The 23,721-nt window shown below is 40.7% G+C and overlaps 1 protein-coding gene across 9 annotated transcripts in view; it reads right to left on the reverse strand.

The window, feature by feature from the left end:
- OXR1 (oxidation resistance 1) overlaps positions 1-23,721 on the reverse strand; it is a 275,216-nt gene that overhangs the window by 64,659 nt on the left and 186,836 nt on the right. For 2 of the 9 annotated variants that reach the window (XM_065832708.2, XM_065832701.2), the window contains exon 1: positions 11,571-11,814. The exons of 5 other annotated variants lie outside the window; for them this stretch is intronic. In XM_065832708.2, coding sequence (XP_065688780.1) covers positions 11,571-11,724 — 154 coding nt within the window. In that variant the 5' untranslated portion in view covers positions 11,725-11,814. Of the gene's footprint in view, positions 1-10,871; positions 10,973-11,570; positions 11,815-23,721 lie in introns of those variants that run through there. 2 more of the 9 variants (XM_065832710.2, XM_071803862.1) reach the window with 2 other exon arrangements.

Genomic DNA, 23,721 nt, shown 5'->3' on the forward strand with positions numbered 1-23,721 from the left:
AGTAGGAATAGTTATACTCCCATTTTGATAGATTCAAATTTATTTTACCATAACTGAATATACTTAGTCAAATATTTAAAACACAACTGAAGAGCAAAAATAAACTTTACATTAAAATATTTTAGTATGGCTAGATCAAGAATAGAAAACATGCTCTATGTCTATTTAAGCCTCACCTGAGGTACTAAGGAAACTTGCTATAAATTCACAGCAACTTCCGTGCACTAATATTTTGAATTAGCAACCTGATTACAACACTGGAAATAAGACTAGACAAATACCTGAATGAATTTCATAAACCACCACCCCCATTTCCACATGGATAGTTGAAACTATCAAGATATGAGAGTGAAAAAGAAAAAATCTAACACAAAATACACGGGAAGTTCTGCAATGTCAAAAAATAAGAAACAAAACACAAAAAATAAAAACTCAAATACCTTAGATTTGCTATATTGAGCAAACTGCAGAGGGCAATAATGAAAGTGATTTCTAGCATATTCTATGTAAGCAGCCTCCTGCGGTGTTCTTTATATAAAAAGGAAATAAACATTGGGCTAACTCTACTTTTTTTAATATACTGAAAAAAGTCTAAGGAAGAACGTACCCACACCTACAAGATAAAAATTGATCTATAGGTGGTATTAATTAGAGCAAGTTTTTATAGCTATGACAGACAGTCAAGACTTTGAGCCTACTTTCAAATATTTTCTAGAATTCTGAAAAATATAAGCACTGTAATTTTGCATCCTATCTTCATTCAACACATTAAAAAGTATTTCTTCCCTTATTTACTAATAGCAGCTTTTAAAAACTGACCTGAAAGAAACCCTTTTTTCTGATTATATCAATAATTTTTAAAATGCTAGAGATGTCTCTAGGCAAAATTAAGCCAACTCAGTAATGAATAAAATACACTAGAAGTTTGTTTATAAACCAACAGTAGCCAACATTCTCTTCTTCCAGGTCAAATATTTTCTTACCAAAGTTTCTACCTGACCTTGCAACACAACAGGTGCCTCCTTGGAAAGTTACTGAAAAATTGCAGCAGCTGTTTGACTTGAAGCTGTTCCAAATTCTTCAGCCCATATCAAAGCTTTGCCAGCAGCCTATTCTTTTTCATTCAACAACAGCCTGGTTCAAATCCACTTAAGCAAAAGTCAAAGGATGCAGGTGAAGAAAGACTGATCTCATCCAAGATCCCATATGTCCCTTAATAATCTATACAGAGAGCACTCACATTCTAGAACAAGCATCTTCTTCCCCTGCCCCCCTCTGTACTATTGGATAGAAATAAAGAAGCCCTATGCTACAAATGTATACACACGCTTCATTTGTGTACAGCCCAATGTTGTTTGTGTTTTGGTTGGTTTTTTCTGTAACCCACACTTAAGTTTCATTTTTCTTCTTACCAGTTTGTGTATGTGTATCTAAATAGTTTGCAGATAAGTGCCACTAGAAGAGGTCAAGTTATCTTCTCCCTCACCAGTAACCGAACACTAGAATAAAGCCGTGCACTACCATTATATATAATTATATTATGATAATCACTGTCATACCATTCCATATGCCAGAAATAGAAAACCAAAGTTAATTGTTCTTCAGGGCAGAAGCACCTACTGTGCTTTAGACTTCAGAGTACTCTGGTAACTTCACAAAAGTAAGAGCGACTGAGGGGTAGGTATGAGGAATCGAAGTCCCGGTTGGATGCTATTTGGAGGAAAGCAGATGCCAGAACTCCTAAAACAAATTCCCCAGGAGCTTACAGAATCACAGAATTGCTTTGGTTGGAAGAGACCCTTGACATCATTGAGTCCAACCATAACCAAGCTCTAGCACTAAACCATGTCCCTAAGCGCCATATCTACGCATCTTTTCAACACCTCCACGGATGGTGACTCCACCACTTCCCTGGGCAGCCTGGTCCAATGTTTTACAACGCTTTCTGGGAAGAGATTTTTCCTAATATCCAGTCTGAACCTTCCCTAGGACAACTTGAGGCCATTTCCTCTTGTCGTGCCACTTGCTACTTGGGAGAAGAGCACAACCCCCTCCCTGCTACAACCTCCTTTCAAGTAGTTGTAGACAGTGATAAGGTCTCCCCTCAGCCTCCTTTTCTCCAGGGTAAACAGCCCCAGTTCCCTCAGCTGCTCCTCAGACTTGTGCTCTCACCAGAGCCAGGTACAGGGGGATGATCACTGCCCTAGTCCTGCTGGCCACACTATTCTTGATGCAGTATTTCATAGGGTTTTTTTAATGTCATTCCCTCCCATACCTAAGACAGTAATTCCTACCCTTCCTATCAGTGCCCACATTCACTCCTTCCCTCTGTGACAGCTTTATTTCCCTCTCACTATGTGGATACAAGATTCAACTGTTTCATAACTGACTTTGACCCAAGTCCCCCAAGCCAAGATGAGATGAAGGTGGCAGCGCTGAGCCCCGTGTCACTGCCCAGCCTGTGGGTCCAGCACTGGGCACAGCTATCACCCGCACATCTCTGTCCACAGCCCCAGCACCAGAGCTGTCTCCTCATACAGAACCCCTCCAGCCCACCCAACGCCTCAGAAACAAAACTAGGAGGTATTGCAATCGTGAAAATCGGTCAGAGTAGCAGGGACATGAATTCAGCCCCCCTGAAGACATACTGCAAAGCCTCCAACTGCCTCTCACTGAACAAGCCAGCTATTTTTTAAAGGAAAGTAAATCTTTAAGCCATCCTTGTGCCCCTGGTACTCTAGGAAGCATGTGAAATTGGAAACAACTCCCAGCATAGGATGCAGTTGTCTGAAAAGACCTCAATACAAATAGGAATCAGTCTCATCCTTTAATTTTCCTTATTCTGATGATAACTCCATTACACATGAGCTCATCTTGTTAGGCTACACACAGTCATTACCTCATCTGCCAGCAGGAAGCCAGTGAGACTACCAAATGCTGATGTTCTCAGACCACAGGTACAAGAAGAACCTGACAGCACCCTTTCAGGCTGCGCACAACCTCAAGAGTCAACAGTAACTTGTTTAACAAGGAGATCTGTGGTGGCAGGTCATTAGATCTCCAGCCATGCTGGTTTAGACAGAAACAAGACCAGATCTTTTGTAGCATCAGGGTTGATGCTTTAATTCTGAACTACCACTTCGCAGGTTTAGGTCTCCACAACAGCTTGAAACACTAAAGCGGAAAAGTTCACATCAGATGCACAAATTATAAGAAAATATTACAACTGTCTAGGATTTAAAAGACTAGAACTAGGAAGATACAGAAAGCAATGTTCAAAATGACACCAGACCAATATTCAGTCTGAATGTTGTATGAGTACATCCAGAAATTTAAGATTAAATAACTGTTGCATAAGAATGTTTACATATGATCATCCACATAACCAGAGAGAAAGACATACTGTTCCAACATATTTATACAAGACAGAAAAAGGGGCTTTAGGAACATTATGTTTTAGGAACATACAGCTTCCAATGAGGCAGCTTTGACCTTAAAATATGTAACTGTTAGTAGCATTATTCAACTGTAATTTGAAGACAAGCAAAGTTAAATTCCACCATTTATAGGCGAGTTCTACTAACTGCCTTTGTATGGCCTGTGTCACTGAATTGTGGTTGACAAGTTATTCCTGTGGCACTGCTAGTTCAAATTGACATGACAAGAGTTACATTTCTCATTTCTTAATATTCTATCTAAGACGAATGGTAGACCTTCAGTGTTCTGTTTGCTGATGCTTCTAGCACATCCTTTGTACTTCTGGCAATAAAAGACAGTAAAGAGAACTCAAGATTTGTACTGTGAGTAACAATGTAAAGATTCATGCTAAGAACTCCTTAAAACTATCTTCAAGCTCCACACAGAAACGCATTTTTTCCTTTACTATTTTTCCTGCATGATAAGCTTAAATTTCAAATAACTTGCAATGTTTCCCACCTGCTGATCTTCTCATTTCAATGTTAACAGAAATTACAAAGATCACATTTTCCACAGAAATAAACTGATAAACAAAACAAGTATCCTTTGAGATAAAGCAAGTAGGCTAGACAAGTAAATAATTAATACCAATTGTTTTCAATTAATAACTGAGCTTATTATAGCTAAGAAGATGAGAAAAAGATTATTTTTTCCCTCTCAATGAGAACTGCAAGTTACGCATTACATTTACATGCGTTTAAGAAAAAGTCAGAGGTGGCAGCCTTGTTAAATGCTTGTCTAGGCCACAATTTTTCACAGTTCTTAAAAAAACATGTAGCACATATGGGGTAAAGATTTTTTCAAAACTGAGTCACAAAAAGGTAAGGAAAGAAAAGTAGTCTTCCTTTGAAATATTATAGAGTATGTTGTTATTTAGCAGCACATGAAAAAATGAAATATCAAACAGATGAAATATAGATATTACATCTTTATTAGTTCTGCTCAATAACAATTAGATCTTTATAATCGATTCATAAAGAAACACAAAAGATTTAAGCAGGAGATCTTTATATTTCATAAGTCTTGGTGACTTGGGGTTCCTAACAGCAGGGCCTACACTTCAGTAGAGCAACTGTCACAGTGATCCTTTTCCCCTTTCTGTAGTTAGATATGCTTATGCTAATCACTGGAATATTACTTTCAGTTATCGTCTAATGTCTTAGGAACCAGAAACAACAAGGCTCTAATACTAGTCTACAAGATGCTAGTAGCCCACAGTTTTCTAGCCAAAATGGTAGTTCTTCAGAACAAGGCAGTGTCATAAACAATCCTCCTTTAGTCTCCTCTTGCTAAGCAACTGTTACTTATTTTGTGATTCAGTCTTTTCTAGTAAAGTCATGTTCTCAAAACTCTTGATCCTTATCACTGCTCTCCACAAGATTCTTTTGTTCACATTTTTCTCAATCAAATCACTGAACTAAATGCAGAAACCTTGTTAATGCTGCATCAATACTGCAAACACATCAAAACAGCTTCTTCCTACAATACAGATTCAGCACCAACTCAAGTTCATTTTCTGCTATCCAGTCAGCTGCAGACCATGTAGGCATAAATAATTAAATGCATTTTTTCAGGATGAAACACAATTCAATAGAAATGTATTTAAGGCAGGCCACTTCTCCAAATGACTAGAAGACACTAAGTGAGCTCCACACATGACACTCCTGGAATGTGCATCACACAGGATTTCTTCTAAAAGAAGATTTCACATTCAAGGTAAACAGAAATGCTTCACCATATTTTCAGACTATGCCACAGTATGCGTGAACCACAGTAAGCCTCCTTACCTGTTATACCTAAAATATGTATGTGTACAGTATAATATATCAGAGATGACCTAACTGAAACTTCCACCCACTGTACAAGCTCTACAGACCAAATGTATATATTAATGAAAACCTGCAAAAATCATGACTGCTCTACTGAGACAGCAAAGTCAACTTTTCCAATGATTGTCCTTCTGTTTCAGATATTTAAGTCTATTTAGCTGTACATCTTCAAGTCTACCCAAAACCCCATAAGAAATTTGATCACTGTGCAGCAATATCAAGTTATCTTTAGACACCTTTAAAGAACTTACACTTTGCCTTATCACATTTAAGCCAATGGTACCTAGTCTTTCTACAAGCTTAAAAACAGTCACCTCATCCTAATGACGTAGCAGACTTGCGCACTACAACAGCTCTGCTAATATGCAAATAGATGTACGATATACATAAAGTTAGACCCAAAGTTTAGGTAAACATTTTGCTGTCCAAGTTTACTGTGTTAGGTTTGCAGATGACATCAAACTGGGGGAATCAGCCACCATACCTGAGGGCAGGGTTGCCATTCAGAGGCAGCTGGACAGGCTGGAGGAACAGGCTGGCAGGAACCTTATGAAATTCAACAGCACAACAGTCCTCTGCACGGGAAGGAGAGCCCCTTGTGTTGCACAGGCTGGCACTGCCCAGCCAGGGAGCAGCTCTGGTAAAGAAACCCCAGGGGGTCTTGGTAGGCAGGAAGATGGATGCAGCCAACAGTGTGCCCTGGCAGCCAGAAGAGCCAACAGCATCCTCAGCTGTATCAACAGGAGCACAGCCAGCAGGCAGCACCAGAGAAGTGGGTATTCTCCTTAACTTGGCACTCACATGGCTTTTGGAATACTGGCTCTAATGTCATCATTCCATTTTCCCCCCTATCCCCAGTCCCTTTCAGTATAAGAAAGGTATTAATAAATGAAAACTATTTTGGTGACGGGCCACCAAGGTAGTTGGGGGCTATGAGAAGAGGCTAAGTTAGCAGAGCTGCTCCAGCCCAAAGAAGAGATGGTTTAGAGGGACTGTAAGAGCTGCCTTCCTTTACCTTCTCAATAACTTCCCCGCAGGTGTCAAGATGACAGAGCCAGGCTGTATACAATGAGGCGTAGTGGGAGAATGAAAGACAATAGACATAATGGACAAATAGGAGAGCTGACAGGATAAAAGGTAAAAATCTAATTGTCTAGAGCAGTTGTGCAGTTTCCATCCTTGGACATTTTCAAGGCACAGCTGGATAAGGCACTGCAAAACCTAGCCTGAAATCATAGTCTTCCCTACTTTAAGGAGGACTAAACAGTCTTGCTTACAATTTGAGTTACCTGTAACTATGACTACTCCAACATTTTTCTGTCAGGTAATGCAGATGCACAAGGCCACCACCAAACCAAGCCAGAGGGAGATTCACACATACAACACAGCAAGGTGCGTTGCTTACTGATGAACAGAAAGGTATTATTCATACACGCAGTAAGTCAAAAGGCAGCTATAAGCATGCAGGATTTTCAATAAAACACAAGCTTCAAAACTGTTCAAACGTAGAAACGGGAATTAAGTAGAAAAATGAAGATAAAATGCAACATGAGACATTAAAACAAAAATGCAATGCAGTCAACAGATACCATATTACCAGAATAAACCATATTTAGATTATAATCTAATCTAGTAGATGACTGAAACAGATATGAACTGAACTTCAGTAAAATATCCAATCTATCAGAATCCTATTCAACAGTAAAAAATGGACTAAGAATATTAAGCTATGTCAAAAAATTCACTAAAGGGGAGAGAGAAATAGCAACTAGCAGAATGGAGGGGTATGTTAATGAGCTCCCAATGGACTAGGTTTTAAATAGTTGAACTGCTCATCAGCAAAGAAACTCAGAAGCACAATCAACAGCAAAGGCTGGGTAAAAGGACACACAGTGAATCCTGTAGCCTCAAAGCTTGGAGAAAAGCAGGGCAAGGTGTAGTAGTACAAAGCATAACATTAAGTAAGAGATAATTTAACATCACATACACCCAGGGAACAGTCAAGAATTTTTATACACTAGTAGCGCATAAGTCAGAAGAAGAGATTCTGCATACATTAACATATCATAAGATGACTGAGTCACCAGCCTGATACATTCCAAGATCACATTTGCCACTCATGCCTGTACCAAATGAAGTATTTTCAGACACGAAAGTGAAGCATTAGCATCTCTGTAAAGGCTGCTGGTACATTTCACATGTGCTTCATCCAGAACAGTGTGTACAGGAAAACTTGCAGAACTGTCTCCCGAGTTTGAAGCCTCTCATACATTATCATACACCTGTTAAAGTTAATTTCTTAAAAGTACTGGATAAGGATGAAGTGAGGAAATAACCTACCTATTCTTATGTCTGCTTTATTCTGAAACAGATTTTTAGAAAGGAAGATGCTAACTTTTACAGCAGAATTTGACAAGTGTAGAGTAACTTGGCCCAGTACTTTTTTTTTAATGCACCGCTACTACCTTCACCATAGTACAGAGGACTGAAAGGCCACACAGCTTACCAGATATACTGTATATAGTTATCCTACCAATCAAAACTCAAAAACCGATAAGGAAAAAAAGTAAATAAACCCTAGAGGCCACATGGTTCAGAACTGAATAAACAAGTTGCACCTGCAAAAAGCAACAAAACACTTTTAACAGACAGAAGGTACAACAATTTCCTGGACAGACAGGTTAAGAGGATTCTCTGAACACGTTCTGAATGACTGATTTTCATTTCTTCTGTACTTAATGAGAGGCACACTGCAAGAAGTCAAGATTGCCTGTGTAGTATATCTTCTCCCTCCATGAAGTGACCACAGACAGAAGTGAGGTGAAAATGTCTAGAAGGGCAGAAGCATTAGACTCCCAGTATGGAAATATGTCCTCACAGAACCAGAGTGTTATCTGGAAGAGACCTCTTGAGTACATCTACTCCAGCCTCCAGTTTGAAGTGGGAATATTGTCAACCTCAAATCAGATCAGCTTAAAACAGTTACCGGTCACATAGATGGGCTATCCTCCTTGTGAATTTTTTTTCTATTGTCCAATTTGAACCTCCCAAACCAAAACTCATGGCTGCTACCCCTTCTATTATAATTTCTTACTACTGAGAAGAGTGTGACCCTTTAGGTAGATGCCCTGTGATCCTAAACACACTGGCTGGACCCTCTACAGTTTCCCAGCAGCCTCTTTAACAGCGCTGTACTAAACCAAAGCACAGCCTCCCCCGTGCCACAGAAAATAAGCAAAACCATGTCCCTCGCTGGCGGTCACACTCCCCTTTACACAGCTGAGAAAGCAAACAGTATACTGAACTATGAGACATTCTTTCTAGAAACTACCAATAGACTGTCTTCAGAAGTGCTATTTTAAAGCCCACAAGGCCTTTTTCTTTTTTTTAAGAAAAGAAAAAGGGAAACTTACACTGAAGTTTCTGGTAGCGCCTTTACTACAGCCACATGCTTTCTCTAAAGTTTTTGGTTCTCCTTGCATTTTTATCCTCCACCACAATCATTAAAAGACAAAATACCTTCCTGAAGTTATTTCACTGACATGGCTGCTGACACAAACAATGTAAACTGGTTAAACGGGTTTACAGCCTCCATCACACTACCCAGTCTCCCAATGTCTCCTTTCTTCCTACTAAGAAACATTATAAACTGTTCTGCACGTACCCAAAGTAGTAGGCTCGGAACAGCGATTTAAGGTACGGCATTTGACCAGACTTGTCTCCCTGAACTTGGAAACCTTACAGTGCAGCTGTTCAACTGTTTCGGAAGAAAAGCGAGACAACAGTAAATGCAAATTTACTAATATTACATGAATAAAATTGAGATATTTTATTGTAGAAATGAAATTTAAAATAATTAAGACTAAAATATGTTGGTTTTTTTTCCAGAAATGTGGAAACTGAGTTTGAGGTATTTATGAAGAATTATTCTTCTAATACGTAATGCACAGTCACAACTGAACGATGCAAAGAAAATGGACATTGAAAAGATCCTTCTGAAAGTCCTAAGTGGAAAAAAAGCTAGAGTAATAGGCAGGCCCACATCCAGAACACAGCATACAGAGCTTGAACATTTGGAGTAGTTAGAATTTGCCATTAAGGTTTAAGTTAATGTCAGGGGACCCATCTCTAATTAAATGAGAGGTTGGATTTCAACTGAAGTATTGTAATCGTTACAGCTTCCACAGCACCCATTACCAGGGCACAGGCGGTTTGTGAAAGCCAGCAAAACACACTCCAGAAGAACTCCGCAGTCACGAGAAATTGTTTCTGCCCATAACTGACAGAAACCCCATGAAGGCAAAGACAGCATGGGAGGTCCAAGATCCAACTGCCTCACACAGTATGCTTTGTCTAGGTGAGGAAAAACCCAAAGTATGGTTCTGTCTAAGAGGCAAACCAAATTCTATACAAACAGAACCCCACCCTGCATTCCAGAACTGAAGTCACTTTTCATTAACACAAATTTGAAATATTACATTATGAAAGTACCTGAGGAAGAACATTTCCTCCTCAGAGCTGGGAAAAATCCAAAACATTATAATACAATCTAAGTTAATCCTTTGTCCCAGAGAAAGAAGGTAACAAGAGGAATAGGGAGCTCCTCCCTCTAAGAAATCACATGTATCACAAGAGATGCTTTACACTAACAGTTGAATGCATGGCCTTGTAACTGATCATAAGACCAGAAATGTTGAAAAGTTTTACTGCCATTTTGCTTCTGCACAACAGTATAAGTAATCTTTGTTAACAAGCCTTTAACAGTTTGTAGAGAACATATTCAGGGTAATTCATCTCACTGCTGAAACACAAGTTGCTGCCTCTTTCCCTGTATGTCTTGGAGTAGAGGGACAACAAAGAAACAAAGAGTGGCACTGTCAATATAGCACACAAGGGCACATCATCTGCATCTGGCAGAATACATGGGCATTCCCATTGCCTTGCCCACTACTATAAGTACCAGATCTTGTTTCTCTTCATAAAAAACCCCCTATTTTACTCTTTCAAAATAACCTAAAGTAACAAACTCAATGGTCTTTAATATTACCTTTCAGTAGAAACCTAACTTGAACCTTACCTACAATGATAAATACGTGATCATCCACTTGGCACAGTGACTCTTGAACCAGGAGAAAAAAAAAGGAAAATATTTACTATTCGTTGTATACAGCTCTTTGGATTTCTAGAAAGCATCTTCACAAACTTCATATGTCTTTATCTTTCAAAACAATTCTTAGACCATGCCATTTTTACTAGTCATTTCACAGTTTGTTTTTAATCTCCAGTCAACAGCATTACCTCCCTGGAGTCCTTATTGCCTGGTCCTCTTCTACATATAGTGCCTGCGTACATTCGCTGCCCATCCCTCCAGTTTTCATTGTATTTCTTGGCAACCTGAGTACTCACTTGGAATGAGTAAGTTAGAGTACCTATACTTAAGGCCCAACGACATGATCAAGAAAGCAGGTGACAAAAGCAGGCCCCTTAGCCCCATGCACAGGACAGTCACTGTCTCCAGGCTGCCCTGTTTGAACACTGAAATGCAGAGGTACTACTACTACTTACCATCGCCAAACCCATTTCCACAGTACTACTGTCTGTCTTTCAGGGGCACACAAGTGGCAAAAACTACCTTGGAAACAAAGGAGATCTCAAACCAAGGAGCTCCTGCTCCAGTCGCGTTCCCTCAGCCTGGTCAACAGAGGTACCAGGAAAGTGACTTGGTTTGTGGGGGAGGGAGGGGCGGGGTAACGAAAGTAAATGCAGTAGCACTGTCACGGAGATCAGGAAGACGCGCGGCAACAACAAAGTTGTTTTTTGGTTACTACGCCCGTGTCCGGTGCAACCCCCTCAGGGCGCAGCCTCCGCTGGGGCAGGAGCCCCGGCGGGGCAGCGCGGGACCCGTGTGCCGGCCGGGGCCCATGTGCCGGCCCTCCCACGCCCACCCCTCTTTGTCTTCCACCGCCGTCTCCTCCCCCGGTCACCACTCAGAGCCTCCCCTGCACGGCCCGAAGGCAGAGGGGAGCTGCGGCTGCGGGACCCCCGCCGCTCGGCGAGGCCGGCGGGCACCAAGGGGCCCGCGGGCCGCGCCCCGCCGGGGAAGGGACCCTCTCCCCCTCCTGCTGGCTCTTCCGCGAAGCTCGCCCCACTCCAGGGAGGCTCGGGGTGGGGGGGTGAGAAACCCACCCGGGCACCCAGGGCGGCCACTGACCGGCCGCTGCCCCTCCCTCCCCCCGCAACCTCCGGCCCCTTCCCCGCCGGTACCTGGCGCCGGCTCGGTGGGGCCCGGCTCCCCGCGGCACCGGACGTCCTGGAAGCGGACCTGGCGGAGACCGCTGGGCACAACCCCCCAGAGGCGGCTGGCGGTGCCGCGCAGGAGGCGGCCGCCCTTGCCGGTGAAGGCGGTGAGGTAGTCCATGGCGGGGGCGCTAACGGCCGGGGGGCCCCATGGCCGGGCCGGACACGCAGCTACACGCGGCCCCGCGCCACAACTTGTGCAAACTTTGGCGCTCGGCCCCGCCTCCATTTAAAGGGGCCGCGGCGCCGCCGCCGGCGCCGGGCGCAACCCGGGGCCGTGCCGGTACTGGGCCGGGGCAGCCGGAGCCGCGGTGCCCACGGCCGCCGCCCCCACAGGCGGGGCTGGGCCGGGCCGGGCCGGAGCCGGGGCAGCCCTTTCGGGGTTGTGCGGGCGCAGGGACAGCGTCTCCTCAGCGGGACACTCCTCCCGCAGCTGCCGCACCGCCGCATCTTCCGAGGCTCCTTGGTTTTTGCACAGCACCGCGGAGGAGGGGAAGCGGCCCCAATCCACTGTCTGCTGCGGGAAGATGGCCCGTCCGCTGCCGGAGAGGGCTGAGGGGTGCAGGCCATGAGGAGGAGCGGGGGACATCTCGGTCTCCTCAGCGCCTGCGACCAGGACACTCGGGACGTCGCTTTCCTGGGGTCCCAGGCAGGCTCAGGGGCACCCGTGTGAACTCACCCGCAGACTGGGGTTCTAGTTGTGTTCTGCGAAAGCTCACTGCTTTACAATTATGGGCTTCAAAGCCTTCTATTGACTTTTAGCTTGAATGTCTCAGCTTCCCTTTACTAAAAAGCATGAAAATTAAGAATCAAGGAAATCTCATACTTTTAAATCTCACAGTCATGGATATTAAGATGTTTTACCACGGCCACTGTTAAACAAGGCCAGCTTGTGGCTTTGCTGTTCTGCTTTTGGTCCCTCACACTCTTTCTTTGCCACTGCCCCTGCTCTGCTGGCCCAGCCATGTCCTCCTGTCCTCCTTCCAGTGTCTGCCAACATCCATACCTGGCTCAGCCTTTGAACTCACCACGTCACTTAGTCTTCCAGCAAAACTTACTAGGTGTATACATGTTTCTTTTTGAAACAGACATTTGATTTGTACTGTTCGTTTGTACTCTCCCATTCTTCATCCTCAGATTTCCTGGAACTTCCAAGGTTTGAAGAAATAAACCCAGTTAGAACCTGACCCAGTATTTTAACAGAAAAAGAAATATCTAAGGCATTGAATCTCATTATAAAGATCTGCCTTACGATGTGCATTCTGCAGCTATTGAGGCTGGAAGAACAGCCATATCATTATATTTACTATCTCTACTGTAGACCTGAAGAACGCAGGACTGTAAGCTAACGTGCTTATATTCTAACCAGACTGTGTTGCAATTACATGCTGCATCTAGCTGCAAATGAAAGCATTGTTTTATAAAAAATGCTCTTGTTGAGCCAAATCTATTGTGTACATGCAGAACAGAGGAACAAAGTGCTGAGCTATCTCAACTCCTATTCACTTGTAGCAGCTGCTCAATTAAATCAGAGTTTAACGTCAGCATTTTGGAGTGCTGATTCCTGAGGGTTACTTGATGTAAACAGTACACTCAAATCAACCTTTCTACTACTTAAATCAGTTCCTGTTCAGGAGATAATGATGTTCAAAACTTTTTTTTTTTTTTTCCAAATAAAGCTTTTTCACTGAAAAAGAATAAGAAATTTTCAGCAGAATTAGCTTTCCCTTCCCCCAAAATCTGCCAGTAGAAATGGATGTGTAATCTGTTTGTTTCAGGACTAATGAATAAATCAGGAACTGCAGAGTCACTGCATGGTCTAAGTACCACTGGATGTTTAGTATATAAACTATTCTGCCTACCAGATTTATCTTGCCCTAAACACTGTAATTAGTTTTCATTTCATTACAGTGTTTCTGCTGTAAACAAGTTATGGTTCATCTTTTACCCTGTTGATTCTATTTCAGGAAAATTCACCCACGTCTTTGCACCAGGTGTGAGTTTAAAACTCTGGTGCTCAGCACTTTCAAAACTTTGAGCTGGCTTGTCCACCCGTATTCTAGCCACATATGCATCTCTGTTACTATATTGATTTCCTCTGTGGTTTGAAATAGTTCTTTTTTTTTTTTTTCCCCCCTCTTCCAAGCCCATATTATCTAGCATTTATCATCATATTGCAGTGACAGAAGCTACAGATTCAGACTCAGCTGATTCAACATTTTGATGAAGTATTCAAGGTAAACGTTTTGATAACTATAAATTTGTTACATTTTAGCTGCTTTCATCTGCCTTGTTCACAGATAGTCTCACTGAAGTATAAAGTGATCACCTGCCCATAGACAAAAGCAATGTTTAGCAATGTTTTTACTTAGGAAGAACAAATTCTTCAACTGAATTGTCTTAACTATAGAAACAAGATTTAGGTAGCTGTGCTCATAAAAAGTAAGAGTATTCTTTAAGATATGTGCCATTAATTGACTACTGATAACATTTTAAGGCATTGAGGTAATAATATTACATAATTATTACATTGTGAAGAATATAGTCACAGTTACACTACTGCAGTAGGCATCTTCAATACAAACATCCAGTAGTATTATACTATTAAGAGCTTTAATATGCTGTTTCTACTCAGTTGTGCCACAACTACGATAGCAAGATTTTTGACAATAACTCAGGTCTGAAAACTGACCAGGATTAATCCTGTGTCATTTACAAAATCTAGTATACTGGGATTTAAAATTATAGCCCACTTTTCCATCCAAAAAGCTTTGCAGCATTCCTCAGCTATTTGATTGGTAGAAGCAACGCAACACCCTACATACATGAGCAATGTGTGTCCCTTTTGCCATAAAACTACAACAAATATAAATATGTTCTACAATATTTGTAATACTTGTTTACACTTAAATTGATCTTGAACACCTTTACAGAAACTTGATCATACTGACTTAATGTCCTCAGTGTCTACAAACAACCAGGATTTTGCTGATGGGGGCCAATAAGTTTGTATTTGATCTCTGAATATGCAACAATGATCTCTCCTGGGTTTATTTTCTGGGCTGTGGTATCAGTGCAGAAAGCGTATCTCTGTAACTCAACCACTTAAAACTGGCCCTCCAAAAGAAGGAGCTGGTCCTACCTGCTTTTAATTGCTTGTGCCTGTTCCTGTGCTACCAGTGTGAGCACAAGCGTTCGTCAGCTCAATGAACTGTGCAGTAAGGCTGCTCTGTTTAAAAGTATCTTTTAGTGTAGTCAAAACTAACTAAACATATTTATTTTTTGTGGGGTTAATATTACCCTCAGTTAGATCTCCAGATCTGTTTGAGTTGTGTGTAAACACCTGTGGAAGCACAAGTTGCAGAGCAACAGAAGAGCAGAAGTGGCTGGGAGAGAAGAAAGGGAGGGAGGCAGTTGCCGTCCAGCCTCTGTCTCCAGTGTCCCATAGCTCAAAGTGATAGTGAAACCATGGCACAACTGGAGATGCCTTCATATCGGTACAGCACACAAAACCACCTCCAGTAGCTACAGAAATGTCTGACAGAATATGTCTGCATTTACGGTGCTACACTTAATAACACATTCTGCTAAACTGTTGCTGTACATAAAAGCACAGCCTGGTCTTGTAGCTAGATCCCAAAGTCCCAAAGCAGAGCAGGCAAGCTGCTCGAGCTGCGTCCTGAAAGAACTGGTGGTGTAGGGAAGAGAGAACAGGGATTAGTTTTGGTTGAATAGAGAAGGACACAATGAGGAAAGGATATTTCCAAAGTCTCCTTTCAAAGGAGGAAAAATAATAAGAACACAGCAAGTGTTTGCTGGTGTTAAACCACGATAAAGTGCTAGTGACCTATTACTTCTTTGGGAACAGATTTGTTGCTTGTGAAAAAAAGTGCAAATTACAGCAACTAATCCAGGCAAAACACCAGCAGATGCTGTGTGCAAGCTGCCCTAGGCCTTTGCCAGTCCCCCATGCCTGGTGTATGGGATAAGCAGGCAGAAGTACACTAGGCCATAACACAAAATTCCTATTTTATATTGTCAGAAATGAGGTTTGTACGTGCTCTTCAAGGCACAAATCTTGATGTCAGTCACTTGGCAGTCAGTGAGTGTTCATTTATATATAAGCAACCTATACACAAGTATGTAATGTTGACAGTTCGAACCAAATGCCTTGTTTAAGTTTCCTTACTCATTGTGGAGCCACCGACTCTCATGTGATGGTATGAGGATGCTGTATGCCTTTGTTAAGTATTTTAAATTACTATGGCTGGTCAAGATCCTACAATTTAAGTAGTTGCAAAACCTATAATGAGTAGCGAAAACAGGGATTTGAATTAGAACATGCATAAAAGCCTATCCTCTCTCTTAATTTTTAATGAAACCTATTTTTAGTAATGTAAAATAATTCAGATTTTTTTTTCTAGTGAAAAAGCTAACTCTTAAGACACTGAAAACCAGACTGCAGTCTGTTTCCAATGCTGTTTCAGTAAAAATTAAATACAATGCAGAATGCACATGCAGTCCCTGAAGGAGGGACTGGAACTGAGGTATGCAGAACTCCCACATTCTCAGGCATATTTCCCTATGAACCCACTAATTTGAATGATGAAGTACGGAAATACAGAGTTCTAGGAAGTTAAAACAGTTGCGCAAATCTGTTTTTATGATTAAGAAGGTCTCAATGGATCTAAAGGGCAATTCAGCGAGAACTGGGAGAAGTTGAAAAGAGATAACCATTAGGTGACACGAAGTAAGTGGGTGTGTTTAAAGCAGGTTCTTTACAGAGACCTGTGGGTTTGGCGTGTCTGTCCATACAGGTTTCACAACACCACATCCTCTTTTCATACTCAGACATGGCAAACCTGGAATTTCAGACTTCAGCAGGTACGGATATAATTCTGTTTTTCCTAACCAGCTCCCTGTAAGGGTATAATGAAAAGAAGGCCAGTCTGCACCTTGAGCATCGATGCTGTTCCCTGTTCAGCAGAAAATGTCACACTGAAGAGACAAGACAGAATAAACATGGGGAAAAACAATTTGGCGGTCCTTAGTTCTGGACTGGCATATTTCAAATATAGGTTATATTTTGTATCTGATTATTCTTGAAGTAACACCAAAAAAGGCAGGAAGCCATTACACATCTCTTGTAAGGGAGTTGCTTTCTCAGTAGAAAACTGAATCAAACTCCTACTTTATCAGTATTTCGAATCTGGCTCAATATATCTTTCATTTCCTTTTATAGAAGCTGTATAAAATAAAGGTACCACAACTAGACATCAGGTTTAACCAGGCTGAGGAGAATATTTGGACCTTGGACACCTCAGCCTCCCCCTACAATGCATTTAAGCATCAAAACATGCAGTCCTAAGCACTCTTCCTTAGGTTGAATTTCATAATATTTAAGCACCGTAATATTCACTGTGTTTAGTTTTTGTCTCTCAAATCTAATAAGTTTCAAGAGGACAAGTCATTCCTGTCAGATGCCTCTGCAGCATCTGACCTGTTTGTGCTTTGTTCTGATACAGGTTGTAGTTACAAATGATATTTTTTTTGTTTGTTAGGTTGGTATCTAACCTAATCCAAGTCAGACTAGGTATACTTAGGACTGCCCAAAAAGTCCTTCTCACCTCTGAAGAGAAAGCAATTTTTGCTTTTCTAGCAAGATTTCAAAAATCTTAATACCATAATTTAAATTAGATAGTAGAGATAGAAACACCATACAAATAAAATGTGCAATCAAATCTAGGACATTACTGAAACACCAAAAAAAAAAATCTTACTTGATTTATAGTTCTTATTTCCCAAAGTATAGTATTTATGCTTAGATGTTGAAATGGTCCATTCTACAATAACATATAATGTCAGTATTTGTTAGAATATCAAAGATATCAACACAGATGTTTTCAAATATGGCCTTGAGGACAAATGCATATCATACTGGGACTTGTCTATGTTTACAGCAGAACTTCAGTTTCAACTGCAGTTACACAGCTCTATATACAACCTTATCATATAAACATGAAATGACCTCCAGGTTTTCAATTTATACTTATTTGGTCCATACTGGCTTATTATAAACAGAACATTCTGTCCTGTTCAGGGAATTTGGACCTTGAGGGATATGCATGCATGTGCATACATATGCAAACACCCGAGCAGGTTAAGGATGCTCACTAGGTATAATATTAGCTGAACAAAGTTAATTTTCAGTAGATACAGATGTATCCCTGTCTTCATGTCATCATCTCATTGACATTTTGTTCCTTCATCATGTGTTTTGAAACTGAACGTGGAAAACACTGAGAGTATAATTGATGACTATTATTTACTAGCTAATCCCATCCTCCACAGAGCCATAAATTATGCAAATAATAATTGCTTACGAAAGGTGATCAGAAAATTGATTATTCATCAGGTATTTGAATCTTAGGCAGACAGTCTTAATTATTTTTGTTTTTCTTTTTGCAGTGTATCTGTAACTACTCTTAAACACTCATTAAACGCTTACCATGTTGCTAGCGTACTATATCCTTGTAAGGACGTTGGCTGATACTTGTTCAGAAACAATAGAACCAGATTCTAATTCACAAAAGACCTTTCTACATTGTTGGATGGGTTCCTAATAAAATAGAATGTCCCCCCTGGAGGACAGAGTTGTTAACGTTCAGTTCTGTTTCCAGCATTTCTGAAGACTTAGAAATCATAACACAACTGAGATTTCAAATCAAAGCATTGATTCAGATCATTAACACAAAATACACCTGCTTTGTGATCAGAATCTTGCCACCTCGTGACCAGCTGTATTCCTCATATTTATAGCCAGATCCACATACATTAGAAAGCCATAGTCCTCTCTTGGGAGAAAAGTTTGCATTAATAATCACTGAAGTGATTCTATATAATGAACAGGTTCTGTCTTAAGACATACTTGACTGCTTGTCACATGCTCCCGTAACATTCATTTGGCACCAGATCAGTTTCCAATTTAGAAACCATTATGGCTTTTAGTTATAGGTTATGAGTTTTAGTTGCAGCCTTTAGACATGAAGATGTCTAAGATACAAGGATCCTTTTAATGGATCTGAACAAAATCATTCTTCTCAGACACCTGAAAAAAGCAGACTCAGGAACAGCTGATGAGCAGCCACATAATGCCAGTTCTAAGTAGGAACACCATCTGAAGTACAGTGATATTTTTTAGATAAATGGGTCAAAAATAATCAGTTTATCGGGAGCCACAATAAGGCTAATGCCAAGAGCTGATCCCTCTGGTTGCAATTTTGTTCTTGTAGTAACAACTATTGATTTTCTATTTTAATTGTTCCTGCTTAGACAGTGCACTCTAGGATTATAGATTAGTTTAAAAAGAAGAGTGAATTCTGTTCCATTCTTTTCTATCTGTTTTTTGTAGTTGTTTTCCAAAAGCAAAGTGTATGAAAGCCTTTTGTACATACCTTTTCCTGAGCCATCTAAATCTGTGCAGGACATTCCTGAAATTTTCTTTTTTAATGAAAACCAAGGAGTATGTTGATCATACTAAAAGGAAGTTCTGCTTTTTCTTTCTTGTTAAAACATCTGGTCTCTCCTTCCCTCCCCCACTGGCACCACTCACAAGCATTTCTCTGATTCATTTGCTCCCATAATATCATGTAAAAGACCTGTGGATAGTTACTCACTCTGTCCTTTTGGGGGTAATTAGTACAGTTTATCCTCCAAAATCAAATACATTACTTCTAGCTAGCTCAATCATTTGAAGGCTGTCCATTACTGTATTATCTCTGAATTAAAAAACCGTATCCGATACACATTAGATTTCCACCTAAGAATCAGCAGCTTAATTCTCATCTCTCTCTCACATTTTAGTATCTTGTCTTGATTACTGTCACAGTTTTGCGGTATTTCTCTCTCTTGCATTCAGCCACATTTACCTGCAATGCTGTACACACCATTGAGAACCTATGCACACCCACGGCTTTGCGGATCCTATTTGCATCTGATTAATTTCCTTCTATTTGTTTAGATGGGCTCTTCTGTAAGCTTCATTTAGAATGACTAATGCCATATCTCACTGTCTTCCTCGTATTTCATCTGAGGATGAAATATTGTGTATATTAATTGTGCAGAAAATCGCAAAGAAACTCAGTTGTTTTGACAGGTATTTAATGGTTATCTGCTAAGATTTTTTTACTCCAGTGTCTCAAGATGAAGACTGGGAATTGGTAAGAGACTTAGCTGACAGCGCTTAAGTGTGAAGCACTAGTGACATGCTTCCCATGCAGGAAACAGGTTGCTGTGTTCTGCCGAAATCAAAAGCTTATTTCTCCCAACTATAGGTCCTAATGTTAATGAACTATACTAGTTCCAGATTGGAAATATATAGAGCATATTGGTTTAGCCATGGCCTTAGTGAAGTCAACAAACCTCAGTGAATCAAAAGGTGATGCTGAGAATAGAAGGGATTAAAAACTACTGTTGAGTCTTGATCTGTTTTCTTATTAAATCTGAAAGGAAAAATTCAGATATTTGAATAATGATGCTAATCTGATGTTGAAGTCCTGCACTGAGTATGGCTCATAGCTCAAGGTTCCAGTGGCACAGGGCCCTAACCACAGCATAGTGAAACAGCCTCATTTTTGTTCCAGAAGTCTGACTGATTAGTCCAGTTAATCAGCTGGGCTGGATACATGATGCACTGGTGCAGAAACAGGGTAGTAGTGTTGAGTGCTGAGATGTCGATGCTGTTGCAGGAAAACAGGGCCGTGCAGAGTCTCACTCTGCATAAAATGCAATTGCTTAATTTTTATTAGTAACCCACCATAATAGTGGTTCATTATAAAGACTCAGTTCTTAAATATGGAGTATTAAATATGCTGTTGTGGTCCTTCTCATCTCTCTCTTCAAGCACCAAAATTACAGCTGTTCATTTTGAACTTCAGCAGTTCTGACAGCTTCTTAATTGCTATAATTAAATATCATCATTATTAGGAGCCTGAAAGCAATTCTGAAAAAAAAAACCCAAAACTTTAATATTTTAGACTTGTTTTAGATCCCCAGGAACTTTAATTTTTTTTGCACAGAAAGCTTTGATGGACTCTGTGGTAGTAAAGAACATCTGGTGTTACTCAAGACTTCATGAAGAGATTAAACTGTAATAACAGAATTAGAAGGCATCTGGATAAGTAAATTAGGAAAGTATCAATAAAATTTTTAAGTCTTGGTTTGAAAACCTATAGTTTTCCTTTGAAGGAGTCAATAAGCATGTGGATAAGCATAACCAGTTGATAGCAGTGTACTTACATTTTTCAGAAAGCTTTTTACAAAGTCCCTCACCAAGCAAATTTAGCTGTTGTAGGATGACAGGGCTCATCATTTAATATCCTTTAAAGAACAGTTAGTGAGAGGTCAGATTTCACAAAAGGAAGAAAGATTATCAGTGCATCCCAACAGAGATCCATGCTTTTCAGCTTACTGGATTATTAGATTAAAAGGGGAGAACAAGAAGGTGATAGAGCCTGCTGATGATACAAAATTGTGCGGGAAACTCCAATCTACTGAAAAAAATATAAAAATTATTTCTTAATACAGATAAAAAAAAAAACAGCAGAAGAATTTCACTGTTGATAAATGCAGAGTAAAGACAAGTTTTCCTCTGAGTGCCTAACTATGTTTACACATACACATGGTGGTGAGCTTTAAATGAGCCATTACCATCCAGTAAAGAGATATATGAAAAAGTCTGTCAACAGACATTTGAAAGGCAAAATAAATATGAATTATTAGAAAAATATAGTTACACTACTCTGTAAATTATTTTCATGAATATAGATTGTACTGCTGGTCACCCTGTCTCAAAAAAAGATGAAATGTACTGAGAAGAGCAACAAAGGTGTCAAGCTGCTACTCTCTAGGAAAGCAGAGAAAAAAAATCCACTGTCGGTAAGTAGAAAATAGATCAGAGAAAAGCTATTCACTGTTTCTCATGATAAGAGTAGTAGGGGCACCTAATGAAATTACTCTAGATGTTACACAACATAACTGAATCACAGAATTCATTACCACAGGATGTCGTGTATGCCAAAACTACAAATGGTCCAGAAAGTAATTAGAAAAATTCACAGAAAGTCCATCAAGACCCATTAAGCACAAGAATGCAGATACAAACTCCAGTTTCTGGATGCCCCAGTGCCACAGACTGCCAAAAGCTCAAAGGAAATACCAGCAAAGCATCTGGCCATACTTGTCCTCTTCTGGATTCTTTCCCTAATTACCAGCTGCTGCTGGCCACTGTGGGAAGTAGGACACCAAGCTGGGCGTCAGCAAAACATCACCTTTACCTCATCCGCCTGGCCATTCTGATGTGAGGATTTGCATCGGTTCCCTTGCTCTGGAAACAAAAGTCCTCCACAAGTTCTTTCTTTGGGTCATTTGCAGTGTGAGGTGGGGTGACCTCTACAGACTGAGGAAGCTCAGAAGAACAGGTTTGGGGGCTCAGAGAGATATGGACACCTCAATCGCTACAGGTCCTCAAGCACAAAGGCAGAAAAGCTATTACTTTGCCTTCATTTTTCTCCCTGTTTTAACCTCCTGAAGTGAACAGAAGTTGTTGTGGCTTCTCCACCTCAATTACCTTATCCAGAAAATCAGAAATCTCACCACCTACCAGTGTTGATAACTTCATTTAAAGATGATTCTTAAACATAAAGTGTAGGAACAGCAGACAGAAGCTTATATGAAATATAATCCAAATGGACTGTCAGGAAATTCTCAAATGTCTAATTAAGGGCTGTGAAGCTGTGCTCTACAAAGGAAAGCAAATGTGGCAAAAAGAAAGAACTGAAGGACAAGCACCAGATTGTGCCAAACATCCTGGGCACATTGCAGTGGCTGTAGACTGTCCTGAGAAGCAAACTGTGACTCTGAAAGGGCAGAGAACAGACCCTGCAGCGGCTTTAGATGCAGCACAACAAACTCCGCTCTGTGCAGCCGGGGAGAGGAGCCTGCCTGTGCCCCAGCTCCACAGATGCTGCTCCATACTCTGGAATACAAATAGCTGGCAAAGGAGTTTCACAGCACTGGTCTTCCATGTGCAGACAGAAGATAAGTGATTCTTTGGTTTCCAAAAGTCAAAGCGAGTCTTCAGAATTCTGGGCATTTAGGAAGAGAGATCATATTTTGAATTTTTTGTTATCCAAAATAATATTTTACTGTCATGCTAAGTTATTGTCAAAACAGAGGAACTGTTACAATTGAGAGATTAGGTGGCCTACAGAAGAGAGTGTTACTGAAAAAAGCCTGTAACCCAGTATGCATATTTAATCTTTTTTAAAAATGAACCTGGAAACAGTCTATCACCAAGTGTAATGATCTACTCATGTCTGACTTACCAAACAATATATGATACTTTACCAAAAGCCAGCAGCAGCAATACCTAAGATCTGCTTGCCAAAGTCTTACAACTGTGTCAGTCCTCTAGTAACCTACAAAATTCCTACTTCCAAAATGCACAAGATTGAGCTAAAATAATTTTGTAATGCAGTTGGGGGAAGGTATTCTTACTGTTGATGCACAGCACAAAGCACTAGGAGCTGTTACTTGGCTTTCCTTGGCCAAGCACAGAGACTATGAGAATGACCACCATTTTATCCCCCAAAAATTGTGTTCCATGTCCAAACTGAGAGAAATCTGAGTGCTATGCCAAACAACTACGATCATGTGTGACTTATCTTCCAGCATTCTGGTGTTCTGATTGCTCAGCACCTTGAGAAATTGCCTAGGAACTATGGTTTTCTTTCTGTCGGTTTGGTTCAACTACCATCTGTATCTACCAACTGCTAGCAGGCTACATTTTACTTTACCTCTCTTATTGCTGCTACATTTTCTCTCTTGATGCGTTTGTGGCTGATGGGACAGTATGGGAGAGTGCTGGCTGTTTTTTTTAGAGCATCTTTCTGACAGCTCATCAGCATAGAGCAACTGGAGCGGCAGCCCTGAACCAGCCCTTGCTGATCCTACAGGAGACCACAGGAATCAGATATTGAATTATCAGAGTGAATAAAGTATTTTAATAAATGCCATCATTATTCTGACTCGTGTTTTCAGCATCTATAGGAAAAGTGAA

The sequence above is a fragment of the Patagioenas fasciata genome, chromosome 2, assembly GCF_037038585.1.
Source record: "Patagioenas fasciata isolate bPatFas1 chromosome 2, bPatFas1.hap1, whole genome shotgun sequence".
Classification (NCBI taxonomy): Eukaryota; Metazoa; Chordata; class Aves; order Columbiformes; family Columbidae; genus Patagioenas; species Patagioenas fasciata.